This window comes from Heterodontus francisci, chromosome 4 (assembly GCF_036365525.1).
Source record: "Heterodontus francisci isolate sHetFra1 chromosome 4, sHetFra1.hap1, whole genome shotgun sequence".
NCBI classification, from domain to species: domain Eukaryota; kingdom Metazoa; phylum Chordata; class Chondrichthyes; order Heterodontiformes; family Heterodontidae; genus Heterodontus; species Heterodontus francisci.
Genome location: NC_090374.1, coordinates 187,911,235 through 187,931,237, shown reverse-complemented (window position 1 = coordinate 187,931,237; position 20,003 = coordinate 187,911,235). Strand labels below are relative to the sequence as shown.

General features: G+C 41.7%; 1 protein-coding gene across 3 annotated transcripts in view; it reads left to right on the top strand.

The window, feature by feature from the left end:
- dnah6 (dynein, axonemal, heavy chain 6) overlaps positions 1-20,003 on the top strand; it is a 554,194-nt gene that overhangs the window by 189,059 nt on the left and 345,132 nt on the right. For all 3 annotated transcript variants that reach the window (XM_068030693.1, XM_068030691.1, XM_068030692.1), the window contains 5 exons: positions 5,273-5,398; positions 7,216-7,371; positions 12,473-12,634; positions 12,855-12,992; positions 18,356-18,523. In XM_068030693.1, the coding sequence (XP_067886794.1) occupies positions 5,273-5,398; positions 7,216-7,371; positions 12,473-12,634; positions 12,855-12,992; positions 18,356-18,523 (750 nt within the window). The remainder of the gene's footprint in view (positions 1-5,272; positions 5,399-7,215; positions 7,372-12,472; positions 12,635-12,854; positions 12,993-18,355; positions 18,524-20,003) is intronic.

Below are 20,003 nucleotides of genomic sequence, written 5' to 3'. Positions count from 1 at the left end.
GCAAATGTTCATGGATATTTGCCATTACTGACACAAATGCCATATGTATTTACTTTTCTTCGTTGTCTCTTGGCTTCTGGTAAGTGATGGCCGCTCCAAACTCTAGAGGGCTCAGTCCCATTCTCTCAGATTCTAGAAGCAAATCAAAAATATTATTTTTGGTATTATTTGGTAGTACAGATCTTGAGTATTGCTGAAAATAGAGACACTTGTCGAAGTTTTTCATCTTGCACTCAGCAGGACATGCCACAAGAATACCAATGTAAGGGAAGCAACAAATTTGTACTGTATGAGAAGAGAGTGCTGATTGGTTGGCAAGTGGACTTTGATTGGTAGAGGCGTTGCCATGGGAATGCACCAGTTTATGGTGACTGACAATTAACTGCCAAGCTTTGTTTGAAATTTAAACCAGGCAGCTTGACCCTGATTGGTCAAGGCATTGCCCTGAGGAATGAACCAGCGAATGGCTTTCACTTATTTTGTTGAGCTGAAATAGGTGCAATGTGTGTACATGTTCTTTCTGTCTGCAAAGAACAGGGCCCTGTGTATTAATATATGTAGCTTCCAGTACGCGAATGCACCACACTGCGGCCCGACTGATGATCTTAAACTCGTTGTCAGCGTAATTCTTAGCACACTGAGGATTATTTAGCAAATGTTGTCCAATCACAGAATCGCAGCTAATGTTGGACACTGTGTTTTGAGGTTTGCAAGCAAGGGCTGGCTGGGTACGGCCTTTATCTTGCCTGTTACGAACAGAAAAAGGGATATGTTGTTTGATAGGATCCACTAGTCTTTGGGACGTAAGACCTACACGCCTAGCATCACTCTGGCATTGAAATTCACATATCACATTACTCATTTGTGTGATAGGCAGAACGTCTTTTAAGCTTGACGGCAGCATCCTGTTGGTGACGAACAATACACGTGTTGCTACTGCATGGTAGCAGCGTGAAACAGCTAGCTTTACCTGTTGCTCAAATTTTTAGGAGGCATTACCCTTCCAGTGTAATCTGAGGTAGACTGGGCACTTTTTAAGGCCAAAAATGACGACCTTAGGCCCGTTCATAAGTTTGTGCGATATACAGCAAGAAGTGGTCTGATCAGGGTAGTCATTGTCACGCAGGATGCCTTTGATTCGCCCTATTTTAGCATCAAGCCTGCATGATGAGCAAATGGCACGGGCCCTATTTCCGAGGTTGCCGATAAGGCCAATCGTGTGGAACTGTAAGAATCCCAACGCATGTATTGACCAGTGAAGGTCGGCTTGCGGTAGTATTATAGCTTCATTCCTCTTAATACAAAGATACATAGCCTTGAATAGGCACTCAACAGCTTTCCGGACTCAACATTGAGTTCAACAATTTCAGAACATGACTGGCCTTTTTTATTATTTTATTACTTTTTAAAATTATTTCATGTGTTTTATTTTTTAACCATGGGCCTGCTTTAAACTTGGTTTTTCATGTTGTACTTTTGGACAGAGCTGTTCATTATTCTGCCATTAACACTCTCTCTGGACTAATGCTTTGTCTTTCACTACAACCATTAACACTATTAACACTCTCCTTGCCTTTGTCCCAGGACATCTTTATTATTTAATCTGTCCTAGCTTCTGCCCTATCACACACTTTCTCTTTTGTTCTCTTCCCCACCATCTCCCCCCTCCTCTCACTTGCTTAAAACCTAATACTTTTCTAACCTTTGCCAGTTCTGATGAAAGTCACAGACATGAAACGTTAACTCTGCTTTTCTCTCCACAGATGCTGCCTGACCTGTTGAGTATTTCCAGCACTTTCTTTTTTTATTATATCTGGTCCTGTGTTTCTGCACAGAACCATTATTTTATATCCAAGTCAAATAGGAAACTTAGATCAGCTCAACCACACCTTTACCTCCACTTTTGTTACCCTTGTCCCCAATAAAATCTTATTCTCTCCCATTCTGGTTGTTCCCCTTTGCAAGTCTCCCATTTTTGTTTCTTCAAGTTCAAGGGACACAGACTTGATCGTATATGGTGCATAGCTGGCTTAGATATTCAGCATCAGGTCTGGCTGGACCACGTCAAGCACTATTGACTCTGTTCTCCTCTGGATGATTAACAATCATCCTGGAATGCAAAGCTGACCCCTAGCTTCCTTTCTCCACTACTAAGTCTATCCTTAAAATCTTCTCCCCTGCTCCGTGCACCCTCACATTCAACAAGAGCAAGGAAGTTATGGACTTCTTTGTCACTAAGATTAATACCATTGGTTCAGCTACCTCTGTTGCATCCCTCCCTTCCCCTTGCCCACTATGCCCTAACCTTGGACTCCTTTTTTTCTCTAGTTTTCCCCAATCTTCCTTCAAGCCCTCTCCAACCTCATCTTGTACAGAAGACCCGCCTCCTCCTTCCTCAACTCTATTCCCTTCAAACCACAGACGACCTAACTTCCCTTCCTGCCGCCTGCTGGCTGATATAGTAAATGATTCTTTCTCCTCATGTACTGAACACTCCCTTTCAAATCTGCCATTATTGCCTACCTCCTCACAAAATCTACCTTTGATCCCTCTGTCCTTGCAAGCTACTGCCGCATCTCCAATCTCCCATTCCTCTCAAGTCCTTGAATGTGTTGTTGCCTCCAAAATTCATGACCATCTTTTCTGCAGCTCCATGCTTGCACATAAAATGAAAGCAGAAAATTCTGGAAATACTCAGCAGGTGTGGCAGCATTTGTGGAGAGAGAAACAGAGTTAACGTTTCAGGTTGATGACCTTTCATTACAACTGGAAAAAGTTAGAGATAGCAGGTTTAAGGCAGGTATAGATGCAGGAAAAGGGGGGAGGGGAGGATAGAACAAAAGGGTACGTCTGTGATAGGTTGGATGATAGGAGTGATTAAATGACAAAAGAGATGATGGTGCAAGGCAAAAAGTGATAATGGAACAAGTTAAGAAACAAAAGATGTGTCTTCATTCAGGTTTCCACTCTTGTCACAGGGCAGAAATAGCTCTCATTCAAGTTACAAATGACATTCTCTGTGACTGTACCCATGGTGCATTAACCCCCTCATCCTTCTCGACCCCTGTATATTTTGACACGGTTGACGTTCAATGTGTTTCTTACATGATCCAGCTGAGTGAGTCTGCCTTTGCCTGATTTCACTCTTACCTATCCAGTCATATGAACATATGAACTCTGAACAGGAGTTCCGAACATTTGGCCCCTCGAGCCTACTGCGCCATTCTATAAGATCATGGCTGATCTGTTTGTGGACCCGACTCCACTTTTCCTGCCTGCCCCCAATACCTTTTGACTCCCTTGTTTGTCAATAATCTGTCTACCTTTGCCTTAAAAACATTCAATGACCCTGCTTCCATCTCTCTCCAGGGAAGAGAGTTCCACAGACTCTGAGAGAAAAAAATTCTCCTCATCTCTGTCTTAAATGGGTGACCCCTTATTTTTAAACTGTGTCCCCCTGGTTTTAGTCTCTTCCACAAGTAGAAACATCCTTTCAACATCCACCCTGTTAAGTCCCCTCAGGATCTTATGTTTCAATAAGATCACCTGTCATCCTTCTAAGCTCCGATGAATACACACCCGACCTGTCCAACCTTTCCTCATAAGATAACCCTCTCATTTGAGGAATGAGTCGCGTGAACCTTCTCTGAACTGCTTCCAATGTAATTCTATCCTTTCTTAAGTAAGGAAACCAAAACTGTACACAATACTCTAGAAGTGGTCTCACCAATGCCCTGTACAACTGTAGCAGAACATCTCTATTTTTATATTTCATTCCCCTTGCAATAAACAACAACATTGCATTTGCCTTCTTAATCCTTGCTGTACCTGCATACCAACAGTCATAGTCAGAAAATCCCCTGCAGTGGCTTTGCTTCCTGTCCCTGCAATAAGGTCAGGCCTTCCACTCATCTCAGTTGCCAAGATATCTTCCATCGTTCTTCAATGAAAAATTCAAACAAGAAGCAACCTCGCTTCAAGAGGTGCAACCCTGTTTTAAATAGACCTTGGAAGTTGATTGGAAATTGCATGCAGCAGTTGGACAGAATGCCAAATTCCATTATGATGATGTATTGAACTTGATATATGCAGATGTATGGCAAAAGAGAGCACTTATTACCTCTGTAATGCAGTAGTGAATTGCACACTGGCTGATTCATCTAATGTCTTGTGCTCAAAATGACTCAGTGGCATGTCTGTTTTCAGGAACTGATACAGATCAGAGGCTGCATCACAGTCTGGGTGTGGACTTTTTTCAGTATGCCAGCTAATTGTTGGGGATATTCGTTGCTATATTGGGGTGTATCAAGTCCTGAAAGTCCACTCCCTATGCTTTTGAACATCCTGAGAAGTGCTCTCCTGCTTTCCTGCTCCATAGTGTCCCTCAAGGAGACACCTGATGCTGCATTAATGCTGCTATGTTCAATAACAGATTTCTTCTTGGGAATATGCAATTTTCTGCTTGGTTAACCTTCAAATTCTGCTGGCTCACTCTGCCAGCTTCAATGGTAAAAAACTAATATGATGTTAAAAACAAGCAGATCATAAGTGAATCTGCATGTTTCTTGTTACTTAGCACTTAACAAACATGTAGCGGGGAGTTTTAAACCCCCAGAAGAGCTGCAGGTAGGTGCAGGGCTGGTTAAAATTAATAAATATGAAACCTGACCCCAAGCTGTCTCCCATGCACCCACTTCTGGTTTTAACAGAGGCAGATTGTGGGGCAAGCGACTGACCTGCTCTCCAGACGCAGACCCCATCTTCACTGCCACGGAGGCTCTTTAGCATCTAAAACATTTCGGAAAATTGCCTCCCATGTGTTTACTCTCACACTGAATGTTTATGCACCATCAATCCGAACTCAAAATAATTATTTCACCTAGACCCATAATAAGTGCTTGTGCAGGATCTAACCCTTCAAGCAAATTTAGTCCCCAAGTTTAAAAATTTCATCTAGGAATACTTTGGAATATTAATGAGGGCTGGAATTGTTGTATTATTCTAATGAAAAAATATATCCTGAAACTTAAATAGTTTCAAAGCACCTATTTTGATCAGTGAACTACATTATTAATACAATAGCATTTTTAAAAGAAAGCTGACCTTTTTATTTTCTACATACATGTAGATGTGAGTACACTATTGTGAAACAATGATTTGGTTTGAATAGTTAATGAGTATGTGCAATAGTGAAGGATTTCAACAATTTTGTACCAATGGAAACTGTTTTTGACTGATATAGGCTATGTAATAGTGTTATTTCTCTTTATAGAGACTGAATGCTCTAGCTGCTTTGGTTCGAGAAAAGCTCTTAAATCTGCACCGAAGTATTGTAACTGCACTCATAACCATTGATGTTCATGCAAGAGACATTGTTACTGAACTGGTCAAAGAAAAGGTATTTAGCACTGCAAAGAAATTTTGTTTGTATGATCTGTACCTCATCATTGAAACTAATATGACAGCTCATTCTGGTTTTTTTTCAGTTCTCAACAGTAATATTAAACATCAGTAAAAATTAAAGATTAAGCACAACATGTACCTCTCAATCCATAACATTAATGAACACAGATAATATGAACTGCAAGTAGTTTACAGCAGCAAGTTCAAAAATTTATATTTGCCATTTAATGTTTAAGAATACATCGCTGTCTGCTTCAACTTTGCAAAGATGTCTAATTTATAATATGTGCCACATTGTAAATGTTCAGCGTAACTATTGTTCTTACTGTTGCATGTTGCATTTTGTTACTACTTCATAATATTATATAATGTAGAATACAAAGGAATATGTTTCTGGTGACCTACAGTGTAGAAATGCCTTAGATAAAAATAACGTCACAATGAGTCATAAAGTCATTTACAGCACAGAAGGAGGCCATTTGGCCCATTGTGTCTGTGCTGGCTCTCCACACAGCAATCCAATCAGCCCCATTCCTCCGGTCAATCCGCATAGCCCTGCAAGTTTATTTTCTTCAAGTGCCCATTCAATTTCCTTTTGAAATCATTGATTGTTTCCACTTCCACCACCTCATGAGCAGCGAGTTCCAGATCATTGCCACTCGCAGTGTAAAAAATGTTCTTTGGTGGAACAGTGTTTATATCTGAACGTTCAAAGCATTGGAAATAAAATCAGGGGTATTAGGTGCACTACTGAGAGTGTAGGGACATGATGTAGCTTTAGTGGAATCATGACTGGGATGGAACTGAAAACCAAATATTCCTTTCTTTGACACTTTCAGTAGGGATAGAGAAGGAGGAGGAGTGGCCTTATTAAGGGTATACCGTAGACATAATATTTTTTTATTGATGATGGACTCAGACGGAATCCATCTGGGTCATGTTGAGACTAATTAATGAATCTGTTACCAATTTGGGAGTATACAATTGACCAACAAACAAACAAGAGAACAAATAAAGGAGGAGGTTTGTGGATAAGTTAGAGAGGTTTACAGTAGTAAAAGAGTTTAAATAATGTACCTATCCCAGGAAACGATGAATTACTATTTTGGCTTCTGCAAGTATCCTGAAGCGAGAAGAACATTTGACGTGTAGCGACCATAACCAAATCAGGTCACATTGAAAATAAAGAAAAGCCGTCCAAGATAACAGCGATAGACTGAATATTAGCCATTTTGAGTGGAATGATGTGGTACTTAAGCCAGTTTAATTGGTGATAAAGTGCCAGATCAAACCATGAACTGGCCTTGGGAGATATGAAAATGCAAGATATTAAAAGTGCAGGTGAAACACATTACATCTAAGATTAAAGGGGTTTCATGGATAAGTGGAGAGATTAAAAAGCAAAATTAAAATTTAAAAAAATATATGATAAGAATGAAACCCATGAGAAATATAATAGGTAAAATGGTGTGGAGAAGCATGTTAGCCCATTAATTCTCAATATGTACCCCTATCTACCGAAGTCTGCACTTTTGGTGTTAAATCATGAGCGACAAGTCGGCCAATGGCATGTTAATGAGACCCAGCAGTTAAATTCCATGGGTTCATTCTGCTGCTGATGGGCAGGAATCTAACTGAAACCAGGGGTTGCCACCAGTGACCAGGTGGCAGTTAAAATGCCCCCTGCATTTTTTGATATTACATTTAATGTCATTTGAAAATGGGATACCAAGACATTTAACCATGTGAAACGAGCTTGTTTAAGTTGCTAGCTTTTCTGTTAGTGATAATTAGTGTTTCATACTTGTCTAGGTGGATACAGTAAATAATTTTGAGTGGCAGAGACAGCTGCGCTATTACTGGGATCTTGACGCAGATAACTGTGTGGCTATGATGGCCTTATCTAACTACACTTATGGCTATGAGTACCTGGGAGCATCCCCTCGGCTGGTCATTACACCACTTACTGTAAGTATATCCAGAAAAGGTGATAATTACCTGAAATTTAAAATCGGGAACCAATAATAGAAAGAGCAGTAATGGTATAATGGCTGGATAATTTTGCTGGCTGTCGTGAACAGTGTGAAAACTGAGCTGGTATCAGTAGTAAAAGTAGCATCTCGTTTTTCAAACTCCCCCTCTGGTGGTGGTGGTAAGGAGGTACAGTTGAAGCTTGAAGCAGAGCAGTAGCTCCATCACTTAATATGAAGCTTTCTATGGAGTTTGTGATAGGCTTATCATATACTCACCTAAAATTTAAAAAAATATACAAGACCTCTTCCATAGGCAAATCTGAAGGCCTATGCACAGCAAGGCAAGACTCCAGCTCTGTGTTGTGATTTTATTCAGTAGGTTAGCAGCTTATTTAAAATCATAGAGTCATAGAGTGATACAACACAGAAACAGACCCTTCGGCCCATCACGCATGCGCTGACCATCAAGCACCCATACAATCTAATCCCATTTTCCAGCACTTGGCCCGTAGCCTTGTATGCTATGGCGTTTCAAGTGCTCATCTAAATACTTCTTAAATGTTGTGAGGGTTCCTGCCTCTAACACCACTCCAGGCAGTGTGGCCCAGATTCCAACCACCCTCTGGGTGAAAAGATTTTTCCTCAACTCCCCTCTAAACCTCCTGCCCCTTACCTTAAATCTATGCCCCCTGGTTACTGACCTCTCCGCTAAGGGAAAAAGTTCCTTCCTATCTATCCTATCAATGCCACTCATAATTTTGTATACCTCAATCAGGTCCCCCCTCAGCCTTCTTCGCTCCAAGGAAAACAGCCCCAGTCTATCCAGTCTCTGCTCATAACTGAAATGCTCCAGCCTAGGCAACATCCTGGGGAATCTCCTCTGCACCAATCCAGTGCGGTGACCAGAACTGTACACAGTACGCCAGCTGTGGCCTAACCAGTGTTTTATACAACTCTAATATAACCTCCCTGCTCCTATATTCTGTGCCTCGGCTAATAAAGGCAAGTATCCCATGTGCCTTCCTAACCACCTTATCAACCTGTTCTTCTGCCTTCAGTGATCTATGGACAAGCACCCCAAGGTCCCTCTGACCCTCTGTACTCCCTAGGATCCTACTATCCATTGTATATTCCCTTGCATTGTTAGTCCTACCAAAGTGAATCACCTCACACTTCTCAGGATTAAAGTCCATCTGCCACTGCTCTGCCCATCTTACCAGCCCATCTATATCGTCCTGTAATCTAAGGCTTTCCTCCTCACTATTTATGACTCCACCAATTTTCGTGTCATCTGCGAACTAACTTATCATACCTCCTATATTCAAGTCTAAATCATTAATGTACACTACAAATAGTAAGGGTCCCAGCACCAATCCCTGTGGTACCCCACTGGTCACAGTCCTCCATTCGCAAAAACAACCCTCGACCATCACGCTCTGCCTCCTGCCACTGAGCCAATTTTGGATCCAATTTGCCAAATTGCCCTGGATCCCATGGGCTCTTACTTCTTAACCAATCTGCCATGTGGGACCTTGTCAAAAGCCTTACTGAAGTCCATGTAGACCACATCAACTACTTTACCCTCATCTGCACATCTAGTCACCTCCTCAAAAAATTCAATCAAATTTGTTAGACACGATCTCCCCCTGACAAAGCCATGCTGACTATCCTTGATTAATCCCTGCCTCTCCAAGTGGAGATTAATCCCGTCTCTCAGGATTTTTTCCAATAATTTCCCTACCACTGACGTTAGACTCACAGATCTATAATTACCTGGTTTATCCCTGCTACCCTTCTTGAATAATGGTACCACATTCACTGTCCTCCAGTCCTCTGGCACCTCTCCTGTGGCCAGAGAGGATTTGAAAATTTGTGTCAGAGCCCCTGCTATCTCCTCCCTTGTCTCACATAGCAGCCTGGGATACATCTCATCTGGGCCTGGGGATTTATCCACCTTTAAGCCTGCTAATACAGCTAATACTTCCTCTTTTTCAATGCTAATTTGATCAAGTATATCACAATCTCCCTCCCTGATCACTACACCTACATCGTCTCTCTCCATAGTGAACACAGATGAAAAGTAATCATTCAAAACCTCACCCATGTCCTTCGGCTCCACACACAGATTGCCTCTTTGATCCCTAATGGGCCCCACTTTTTCCCTGGTTATCCTCTCTCCCTTAACATACTTATAAAATGCCTTGGGATTTTCCTTTATCTTGCCTGCCAGTGATTTTTCGTGTCCCCTCTTCGCTCTCCTAATTACTTTTTTAAATACCCCCCTACACTTTATATGCTCCTCTCGGGCCTCCACTGTTTTCAGTGCACTGAATCTGCCATAAGCCTCCTTTTTTTTCTTTATCTGATCCTCTATATCCCTTGACATCCAGGGTTCCCTTGATTTGTTGGTCCCGCCCTTAACGTTTACAGGAACATGTTGGACCTGAACCCTCAATATTTCCTTTCTGAATGACTCCCACAGGTCTGATGTAGACTTTCCTATAAGAAGCTGCTTCCAGTCCACTTTGGCCAGATTCTGTTTTATCATATTGAAATCTGCCTTCCCCCAATTCAGTACTTTTATTTCCGGTCCCTCTATGTCCTTTCCATAACTACCTTAAATCTTACAGAATTATGATCACTATCCCCGAAATTTTCCCCTACTGCTACTTCTACCAGTTGTCCGGCTTCATTCCCTAGGATTAAGTCCAGTACCGACCGCTCCTCCTCATGTAGGACTGGCTCAAAAAGCAATCCTGAATACACTTGAAGAATTCCGCCCCCTTTAAGCTTTTTGCACTAATACTATCCCCTCTAATATAGGGGAAGTTGAAATCCCCTACTATTATTACTCTATTATTTTTGCACCTCTCTGAGATTTGCCTACATATTCGCTCCGCTATCTCTCCCTGACTGTTTGGAGGCCTGTAGTACACCCCCAGCCAAGTGATTGCCCCCTTTTCGTTTTTAAGTTCTACCCATATGGCCTCATTAGAGGAACCTTCTAAGATATCATCCCTCCTTACTGCAGTAATTGACTCCTTAATCAACAGTGCAATGCCACCTCCTCTTTTACCCCCTCCCCTATCACGTCTGAAGATTCTATACCCTGGGATATTAAGCTGCGAGTCCTGCCCTTCTCTCAACCATGTCTCAATGATAGCAATAATATCATATCCCATGTGTTATCAACGCCCTCAATTCATCTGCCTTACTAGTAAGACTCCTTGCATTAAAATAGATACAATCCAGCCTTGTATTATTTACTTGAGCCTTAACAGGTCTACATTTACTCTGCCCTCCAGACTGACTTCGCTTCTCTTCTATATTTGAATGTACATCACCGCTTACTGTGCTTCCACTCTGTATCCCATCCCCCTGCCAAATTAGTTTATCCCCCCCCCCCCCACAACACCACTAGCAAACCTCCCAGCAAGGATGTTGTTTCCGTTCTAGTTCAGGTGCAACCCGTCCATCTTATACAGGTCCAACCTTCTCCAGAAACAGGCCCAATGATCCAGGAAGCTGAAGCCCTCCCTCCTGCACCATCTCTTCAACCATGCATTCCTCTGCTCTGACCTCCCTAGCCCTACTCACTAGCCCGTGGCACCGGAAGAAACCCAGAGATTACAACCCTTGGGGTCCTACTTTTTATTCTGCTGCTGAGATCCCTAAAATCGTTTTGCAGGGCCTCATCCCTCTTTCTACCTATGTCATTGGTACCAATGTGGACCTTGACCTCCGGCTGTGCACCCTCACCTCCAAACTACTCTGTACCCACTCGGTGATAGCCATGACCTTGTACCAGGGAGGCAACATACCATCCTGGAATCACGCCTGCGACCACAGAAACGCCTATCTGTTCCTCCCCTACTACTATTGCCCTCTTTTCTCTTTTTTCCATCCCAGCACAGCTGAGTCACCCATGATATTCCAGTTATGACTCTCGGTGCATTCTCCAGAGGAACCCTCTTTCCCATCGGTACTCAGAACTGAATACCGGTTAGAAAGCGGGATGTCCTCTGGGGACTCCTGCACTACCTGCCCTGACTTCCTTGTCCGTCCGGTAGCCACCCAGTCACCCCCCCCGACTGTGCTTGCCTAGGCACCGGCTTGACTACCTCCTGAAATATGCCATCCATCGTCCTCCGCCTCGCGGATGTGCCACAGTGACTCCAGCCGCCGCTCGAGCTTTGAAACCCGAAGCACAAGCTTCTGCAACTGGAGACACTTTCCACAGACATGCTCGCCAAGGTTACATGGCATGTCCACGACTTCCCACATTGCACAGGAGGCACATTTGGCTTGGCCAAAATGCCCTGCCCTGCCATTACTTAACTTTATAATGAAAACTTGCTAGTTGAAATAACTTACCAGCTATTTACAATCAATTTTTATCCCCTGTACATATGAGGCTGAGAAAGAAAAAGACCATAGAGCACCTTCCACCGCCCCCAGCCAGTGAAAATACCCACACTTAAGTTACAGCCTCCACTCCCTGAAAACAGCACGAGTATAGCTAGTAAAGACTAATAATTTACAGATAGCTATACTGAGGCATTAATTTAAAAGGGACCTTTTTTTTTACATCAATCTATCACAGCTATCCCCAGGCAATAACAGCTGCCGCCCACCGACCAATCAGCCCACAGAATTTCAGTGATGTCACTATTCTTTTTTTAACTAAATCCAAACAGAGCGTGCGCAGAAACAGTCAGAGAGCCTGCCGCTGCCCCGAGCGTCAGGTTAGTGAAGGGCCTCGAGCCCCGCTCTTTATTTATAGGTTTTCAGCCTTGTTCCTTTCAGGTCCGCCGCTGCCCTGGATGTCAATGGTTGGACAGACATTCTATATTCTCCATTCTACCAATGTTGATTGAGAAAAATAACCTGAAGTTATTTGAATATTTGAATAAGAGAATTACACCAGCAGGGAACAATTACGAAACTGTAAAATAATTATTTATCTGTATTGCCAGCAGGAAATGACTAACCAGCCTATTTTGTTGATGGGAAACATATTCATTCTATGTTAACCTTTTTATGCAATATTTTAATATGTTCAGAAATGTAGCTGATTAAGTTCCTTTGTAACTTAGGACCGTTGTTACCTCTGCCTCATGGGAGCTCTACAGCTAGATCTGGGAGGAGCTCCAGCTGGCCCTGCTGGTACTGGTAAAACAGAAACTACCAAAGACCTTGCTAAGGCTCTGGCCATCCAGTGTGTTGTCTTTAATTGCTCTGAAGGCTTAGATTATAAGGTGAGTTAAATACCGGAACAGGGAATTTCACTGAATCTGAAGACAGAATATCCCAATCTTTTAAAGTATACATCATTATGCATTTAGTAGAGGGTTAAACAATGGAAATTATATGTAACAAGCTTTTCATTAGCAACGTTTTTTTGGGGGGGCAGCCATCATACTATATAGTGAGTTTATATTGTTAATGCACAATGACTAAGTTTATATTCTTCTCCAGATGATGGGGCGTTTCTTCAGTGGTTTAGCTCAATCAGGAGCCTGGTGCTGCTTTGATGAGTTCAACCGGATTGATATTGAAGTACTTTCTGTCATTGCACAGCAACTCATCACCATCAGAAATGCTAAAGCAGCAAAGGTAGCATATTATTTTGATACTAATCAAGCTTGATAATTAACAGGTCACAATTTTGCCTAATAACATGGGGATGAATTTCCACTGTGTCGGGGGGTGGGTTGGTCGTGGGGGCGGAGATGGGTGGGTGGGGGTTGTCCTGATCAATGGCTGTCATTTTGGTAGAAGAGAGGTGGAAACTTTGGAAAAGCAATGCAAACAGCATTTGCACCATTTTCTGCCACTCTTATGGTAAAGTAACGGTGGATGAGTGGACGACCCCAATGGAAATTCACCCCCATAGTATTCAGCAAGTAAATTATGATAAACAATCATATATGACTGCCTGTTTCTGTAAATGTGCAATAAACAGCATGTAAAATCTATCACATGCATGCATCTGATACTCAATGGTTCACATATGCTTTGGTATCAACTCTCGTGTAAATGTGCTGTAAAGTGTGTTCCATGCCCACTCTTGCTTAAGTGATGAAAGCAGGACAAACTAAATTGGTGATAGACAAAAAAGGAGAACATTTCTAACATTTTAAATGCGTATACTAGCCATGCAAAGTCAGTGAACCTGCTAGGTAAAAAAAAAAGCCATAAAATTACACCTGGTTTCTTGGTTTTATATAGACGGACATTGAAAACAGAACCAAAATGATGACATATAACACTGTTAAGATATTCGTTCGGCTACAGTTGAAGTACTATGTTCAGTTTTGGGCCTCACATTATAGAAAAAGTATTGGAACCATTGTGAAAGTGCAACATAGATTTACTGGAGTATATCAGGAATGTGAGGATACAGTTATAATAAGATACTTGGAAACTAGAACTGCATTCACTAGAGTCAAGTATGTTAAGGGGTAGTATAATAAAAGTGCGGACATTTTTGAAAGGAATTGAGAAGGTAAGTAGTGGAAGCTTATTTTTACCAGAAAGGTGCATGAATTCAGGATTAGCATTAAAAGTATAATAAGGGATGTTAGAAGAAATTGTTTTCAAGCAATAGGTTGCTATGAGGTGGAATAAATGTGGTTATTTGTGATATTTAAGAGGAAATAGATAAAGCACTTGAACAGGAAAAATAGTAAAGGTTAAAGAGGTAGGGTAGGAAAATAGCATTAGTGTCGATCGTAGAGGTGTAGAGCTAGTACTAGCACTGCCATAATGAGCTGAATGGCTTCTTCTGTGTTGAAATTACTGATTTTATGAGGTAAGTAATTCCATTTGTGTAATAATGGCTGTGTTTCTAACATAAAATTTGAGATATTGGCCCACAACACTTGAACAAAGTATTGGGAGGTTTGCCCTGAAATACTTCTACATGCCACCTGACCTGAGAATGTTTAACAACATAAAGCGTGGATGAGAAATGGTCCCTGTAGGTCCACATACCACGTACCCATTCACGAACTCTGCCCTCTATTTGATCTGAGTTCCAAAATTTCTCTGTTTATCAATATTCACATCTCCATCATTCAACACTGCCAAGTGCCTTTCTCAGATGATAGTTCCTTTTTCACAGTCATACAGTGTTACAACCAAGGTGGGAGGAGTGCACTGTCTTTATCTAGTTCACAGGTCACAACCTATATTTAAATGTTTACCCAGTTACCGATACAGCCAATTATATATTCTATTTTATTTTAGAATAAAATCCACCAACCTGGTTTCTTTAATAAGCAGCAAAATTATGAATTTATTATAAAACAGGACTTAGTCAATAAAGACACAAAGCTTTAACACACAGTTTGAAATAGGGCAGTAAATATATATATATATTCCCTGCTAAATACCCAACACACATACACACATCGGTTAAAGGAAAAATAAAGATGCTTTGGCCAAAGTACTTGTTAGTTCTTGAAGGAAAAGGATAAGATATGTTATGTTCCAGATGGCATACAGTCTGGAATCCGAATACACATAGCCGGGTCACTGGGATCTTTTCTGAAGAAGCTTGTTCAGGAGATGTCGAGAGGAAGTCTCCCAGAAGCTTCTCAGGAGAAATGTGGCATCAAATGTCCCTGGAGAAGGAGCATGCGGTGTCCGCCGGTACGCTTGAGGCCTTCCGCCACCGGTGGGCACCGCAGGGACTGGAGTGCATCGTTGATGCCGGGAATGGCATTTTAATTTGAGTTTTTTGTTGATTTATCTGGTTTTAATAAAGTTATTTTAAAACTGTAAATATGTATATAAAGGGGGCCTGAGGAATAAAGGCCCCCTCGATAAAAAAAAAGCGTTTTAGCTATCACACACTGGATTTTTCAGGGTTTCTCACAGGTGGAGAAAGATGAGTTTGGTGCTTCTCTCTTAGCAGGCTTACCCCTCCACCCCCCCCTAACTGACATTCAAAACGGTCTACACTCCAACCAGAATGTCAAAACCTCCTGAGCACAATAAACTGAGACATGTGGCTTCTGTCTAAACATCTCCAATAGCTAGCAAGACTGCTGATGTTTACTTAGCACTTTTTGACTCTTCCAGCGATTGTTTTTTTAAAAATCTGAAGTGTCCCTTCAGTGACCCTTTTAATAAAACCACATCCATGGAATCCCTTCAGTCTCAAATGAATCCATCTCCACAATTCTAAAGCACGAGTCCTCAAAAAATTTTAAAAGTGGAAGCACTTTCATAACAACAGGAACATGCATGTTCTTTTGGAATATTTATTACCTTTATAAAGTTGGCATCCATTCTGAAGTAGGTGGTTGCCATGTTGAAACTGAAGCATCGAGTGACAAAATGCCCCATTCTGTAGCTCTGAGCCTTTGCTTAAATGTTTACTGAATATACAAAATGTGCTCAAAATTGATCATTTGGCTTATCATAAATAAGAATCACATCAGCTGCACTTATTTTTAGCCAAACAAAACTTTTTTTATATGTATCGATGTTAGTTATCCTGTAGAATGAAGTGCTAGAATTTTCATTGGATTTGGTTTTGTAAAATACTGCTAGACACTGCATTATCCGATGATCTTCCTGTTTACTGAAATGTTTGTCATAAGTTTTAGAGGGTTTTTTTTACACACATTAACTGTAAGGTTTATGTTAACCTGGACTTATTGCCCCAGTGAGACTCTTAAAGTAATTTAGTAGCGAGTTACAAACAGCAGAGCTTGGTAGTGTTGTCATAATCATAACAGGACAAAAGGAGGCCATTCGACCCATTGGTCCATGCAGGCTCCCTGTAGAGTAATCAGATCCATCCCATTCCCCAGCTCTATCCCCGTATCCATGGAAGTTTATTTTCCTCAAGTGCCCATCCAATTTCCTTTTGAAGTCATTCATCGTCTCCACTTACACCACCCTCATAGGCAGGTTGTGCAGTGCTGAAGTAACACTTGTCACAAATTAAATGTAGTATATGGATTTCCCCCCTATGATTGTGCAAATGTAACATTGGCAAATGTCTGGTGTGCAAATGTAACATTGGCAATTGTCTGGTAATAGATTGTCTACCTATATTTGTAGCAGCTGAGTTGTCCATGCCTTGAGAGAGAACCCAAAGATGTTTATTAAAAGTGTGTTTTTGTTTAAAACAAACTCATAGGGGAGGGGTAAAATTCAACTTGGGTGGGACCACAAAACAGCTAATAGTGGACCGGCTAGCAGTTATACCCATTTTGTACCTCTGTGAAGATTGAATTTTACCCTCATGATCTGTGGACTGTGTTGAAGTAGCCAGTCTTTGGAGCCGAAGTGATGATGGTACATTAGGCCTCTGTGCCCCTAAGTTAGGGAAAATAATAGCCCAATTTCACTGTGTGTCAGCACTGGTTCAGTGGTTCAAGCATCACTTCAGAGACTTGAATTCATAATCTAGGCTGACCCTATAGCGCTGCACTGTCAGAGGTGCCGTCATTTGGATAAGATGTTAAACCTTGATATTAGGTTGACCTAAGACATCCCATGGCACTCTTGAAGAAGCGTGGGCGATTTCTCCCGGTGTTCTGGCCAACATTTATCCCTCATCCAATACCACAAAAACTGTTTATTTAGTAATTAACTTTAATGCTTTGTGGAACCTTACTGTGCGTGGATTGGCCGCTACATTTCCCTATGTTAGAATAGTGACTACATTTCAAACATACTTAATTGTCTGTAAAGTATGGTGGGACATGCTGAGGATGTGAAAAGCGCTAGGAAAATGCAAATTTTTTGCCCCTTCTTTCTTGATTGCTGCCTATTGAAATGATATTGAAAGTAATATATCGATAGGGTGAGATTAATTAGGTGGAAGGAGGCTCATGTGGAGCATAAATACCAACATAAACCTGTTAGGCTGAATGGCATTTTTCTATGCTGTAAATTCTATGTAATTTTATGAAAATGTTCCATATGTGAATGTTGGCTGAGGAAATAAATGGCCTTGATTGTGATGCACTCCATGCTTAAATCCCCTTTTAACATTTTTTGGTGAGGATCAGAGATGTAGGGCTGAATTTTGTTGAGCTCCCAGTGCCAGGCTCCATGGCGGAGGGGCGGGGGGAGGCGGGACACCACAGAGCCTACGCTGGGATTGCTGGGCCCAATCTTCACGTCGGCGGTGATGCTCCGTGGCAGCCCTCTCGGTGACGGGATCCAACTTTAAATATTTAAATAAAGGACATGAATAAATTTACATAGCTTTCACTGCAATCTTAACAGCTGTCCGCGATTTTGCATGCCGGGGCCGGCACTCGCGTGCCTTCACTTTCCCGTCCAAGGAAAGCTGGCGCCACTGAGGTGGGGAAGAGGGGAACATAGGGTTTTGAGTGTAGTGGTGGGGGGGACAGGGTCAAATCTACATGTGTAGTGTAGAGGAGGGGGGAAAGGGGTGACCTCTGTACTTTGTGCAGTTGGTGGGAGGGAAGGTCACATATTAAATACAAGTGTTTTTTTTGTGGCGGGGGGCGCGTGTAGGGGAACGGGGCAGCCATTTATTTTCTTTGTATTGGGGGGTGCAGAACAAAAATCAATTCACTGTGTTTTTTGGTTGGGGGTATGGGCTTCAACTGTGCAGCCCTTTAAAATGGCACCAGTGCATGCGCAGAGGCAGCTGACTCCATTGCCGGTGTTGCAGAGCCCACCTCCGCCACATGATTGAGGAGCGGACCACCCAGCGTATGCAGATGAGCCGCCGTGCGCTAGATCGCGGTGACATGGCAGTGCATGGCCCACACATGCGGGCCACCATTTTGTTCGCCCGCTGCCCGCTTGGGGCCGGGAGAATAATATTCAGCCCATAGAATGACTACATTGCTAATGAGACTTTTGACACCTATGCAACCAACCATAAGTTGCTACCTTCAAAAAAAAGATAGATAACCAAATAAAATCAGAAGAGAAATTTGTAAGTAAAATAATTGTTATTTTTTTTTCTTTACCTGTAGCTCTCTCGTTTCATGTTTGAAGGTAGAGAAATCAAGTTGGTCATGTCTTGCGCAGCATTCATCACTATGAACCCTGGTTATGCTGGACGAACAGAGCTGCCAGACAACTTAAAGGCTCTTTTTAGACCTATTGCAATGATGGTTCCCAACTATGCCCTTATTGCTGAGGTAGGTGAACTGTTGATATGCTTTTGTTTATGTCTTTTCCTTTTATGTTAGTCTATATCATTGGAATAATAAGATCAATACCATTACGTCAGCTAGACTGATGGAACATTTTTCTTCAACTTCGAGTAGTTTCTGCTCAATTGCCTTTCAAAATTATTTGAGGAAAGTCTAGACTACAAATTTCAAAAACATTACACATTATTTTTAGCAAGCGAGACCATATGAGCGACAGAAATAGACTACACATTTTTCATAACTTTTCTTTTGTATTATATAAACTTTAGAAAATTCATTAAGCTGAAATGGAGACATATAAAATGGATCATCTCTGAATTGGGGTGCGATCATGGTGCAGTGCATGTTGCATGCCCCTGAAGAAAGTGGAGGAGGTCTACGGGAAATTGGTCCAGTAGCCTCATTTGCTGGCAAGCTACAGGCACCAGTTATGTCCCCAGGGATATCTCAGCAGTCCTGGGAGGCGCTGGGATCATAAACAAACCGAGAACATTTGGACAGGGTGAATGTTGGCTGGGAGGGGCCTGCGGTTTTAACGTGGAGCTGGCAGCACTCCTGCTCCTCTCAGCTCCACAATATTTACGGCTCAATCAATATCACAAAAACAGATTATCTGATCATTATCATATTGCTGTTTGTGGAAGCTTGCTGTGTGCAAATTGACTGCTGCATTTCCTACATTACAAGAGTGACTACACTTCAAAATTATTTCATTGGCTTTAAAGCACTTTGGGACATCATGTGGTCATGGAAGATGCTATATAAATGCAAATCTTTCTTATTTTTACTCCTTTAATCATCTTAAACACTCCAATTAGATCACTCCTTAATCTTCCATACTCAAGGGAATAAAAGCACAGTCTCTGCATTCTGTCTTGATAATTTAACCCTTTTAGCTCCAGTATCATTCTGGTGACTGTGCTGCACCCATTTCAAGGCCAGTATATTCTTCCTGAGGTTCAATACCCAGAATGGAATGTACTACTTCAGATGCAGTCTAACTAATGTTTTATATAACCATAGCATAACTTCCACCTCTTTGTATTGCAGCTCCTTTGAGATAAGGCCAACATTCCACTAGCCTTTATAATTATTTTCTGTACCTGTCCATTATTTTTTAATGATTTCTGTACATGGTCCTCTAATTCTCTCTACTCCTCTACAGTTCTTAGCTTCTCACCATTTAGAAAATAATGTGACCTACCTTTCTTAGATCCAAACTGAATGATCTCACACTTCCCCACATTGAACGGCATCTGCCACAGTTTTGCCCACTCACTTAATCTAGCAACTTTGTAACTTTGTCCTCACATCTACACTACTCAGTGCACCACCTAACTTAGTGTTGCTAGCAAACACAAATATATGACTCTTTATTCTTTCTAGTAAGTTATTGATAAATATACTTAAACACCCCGGCGAGATCCCTACTTTCCAGTTATTTATTTGTCTTTGTATATTATAG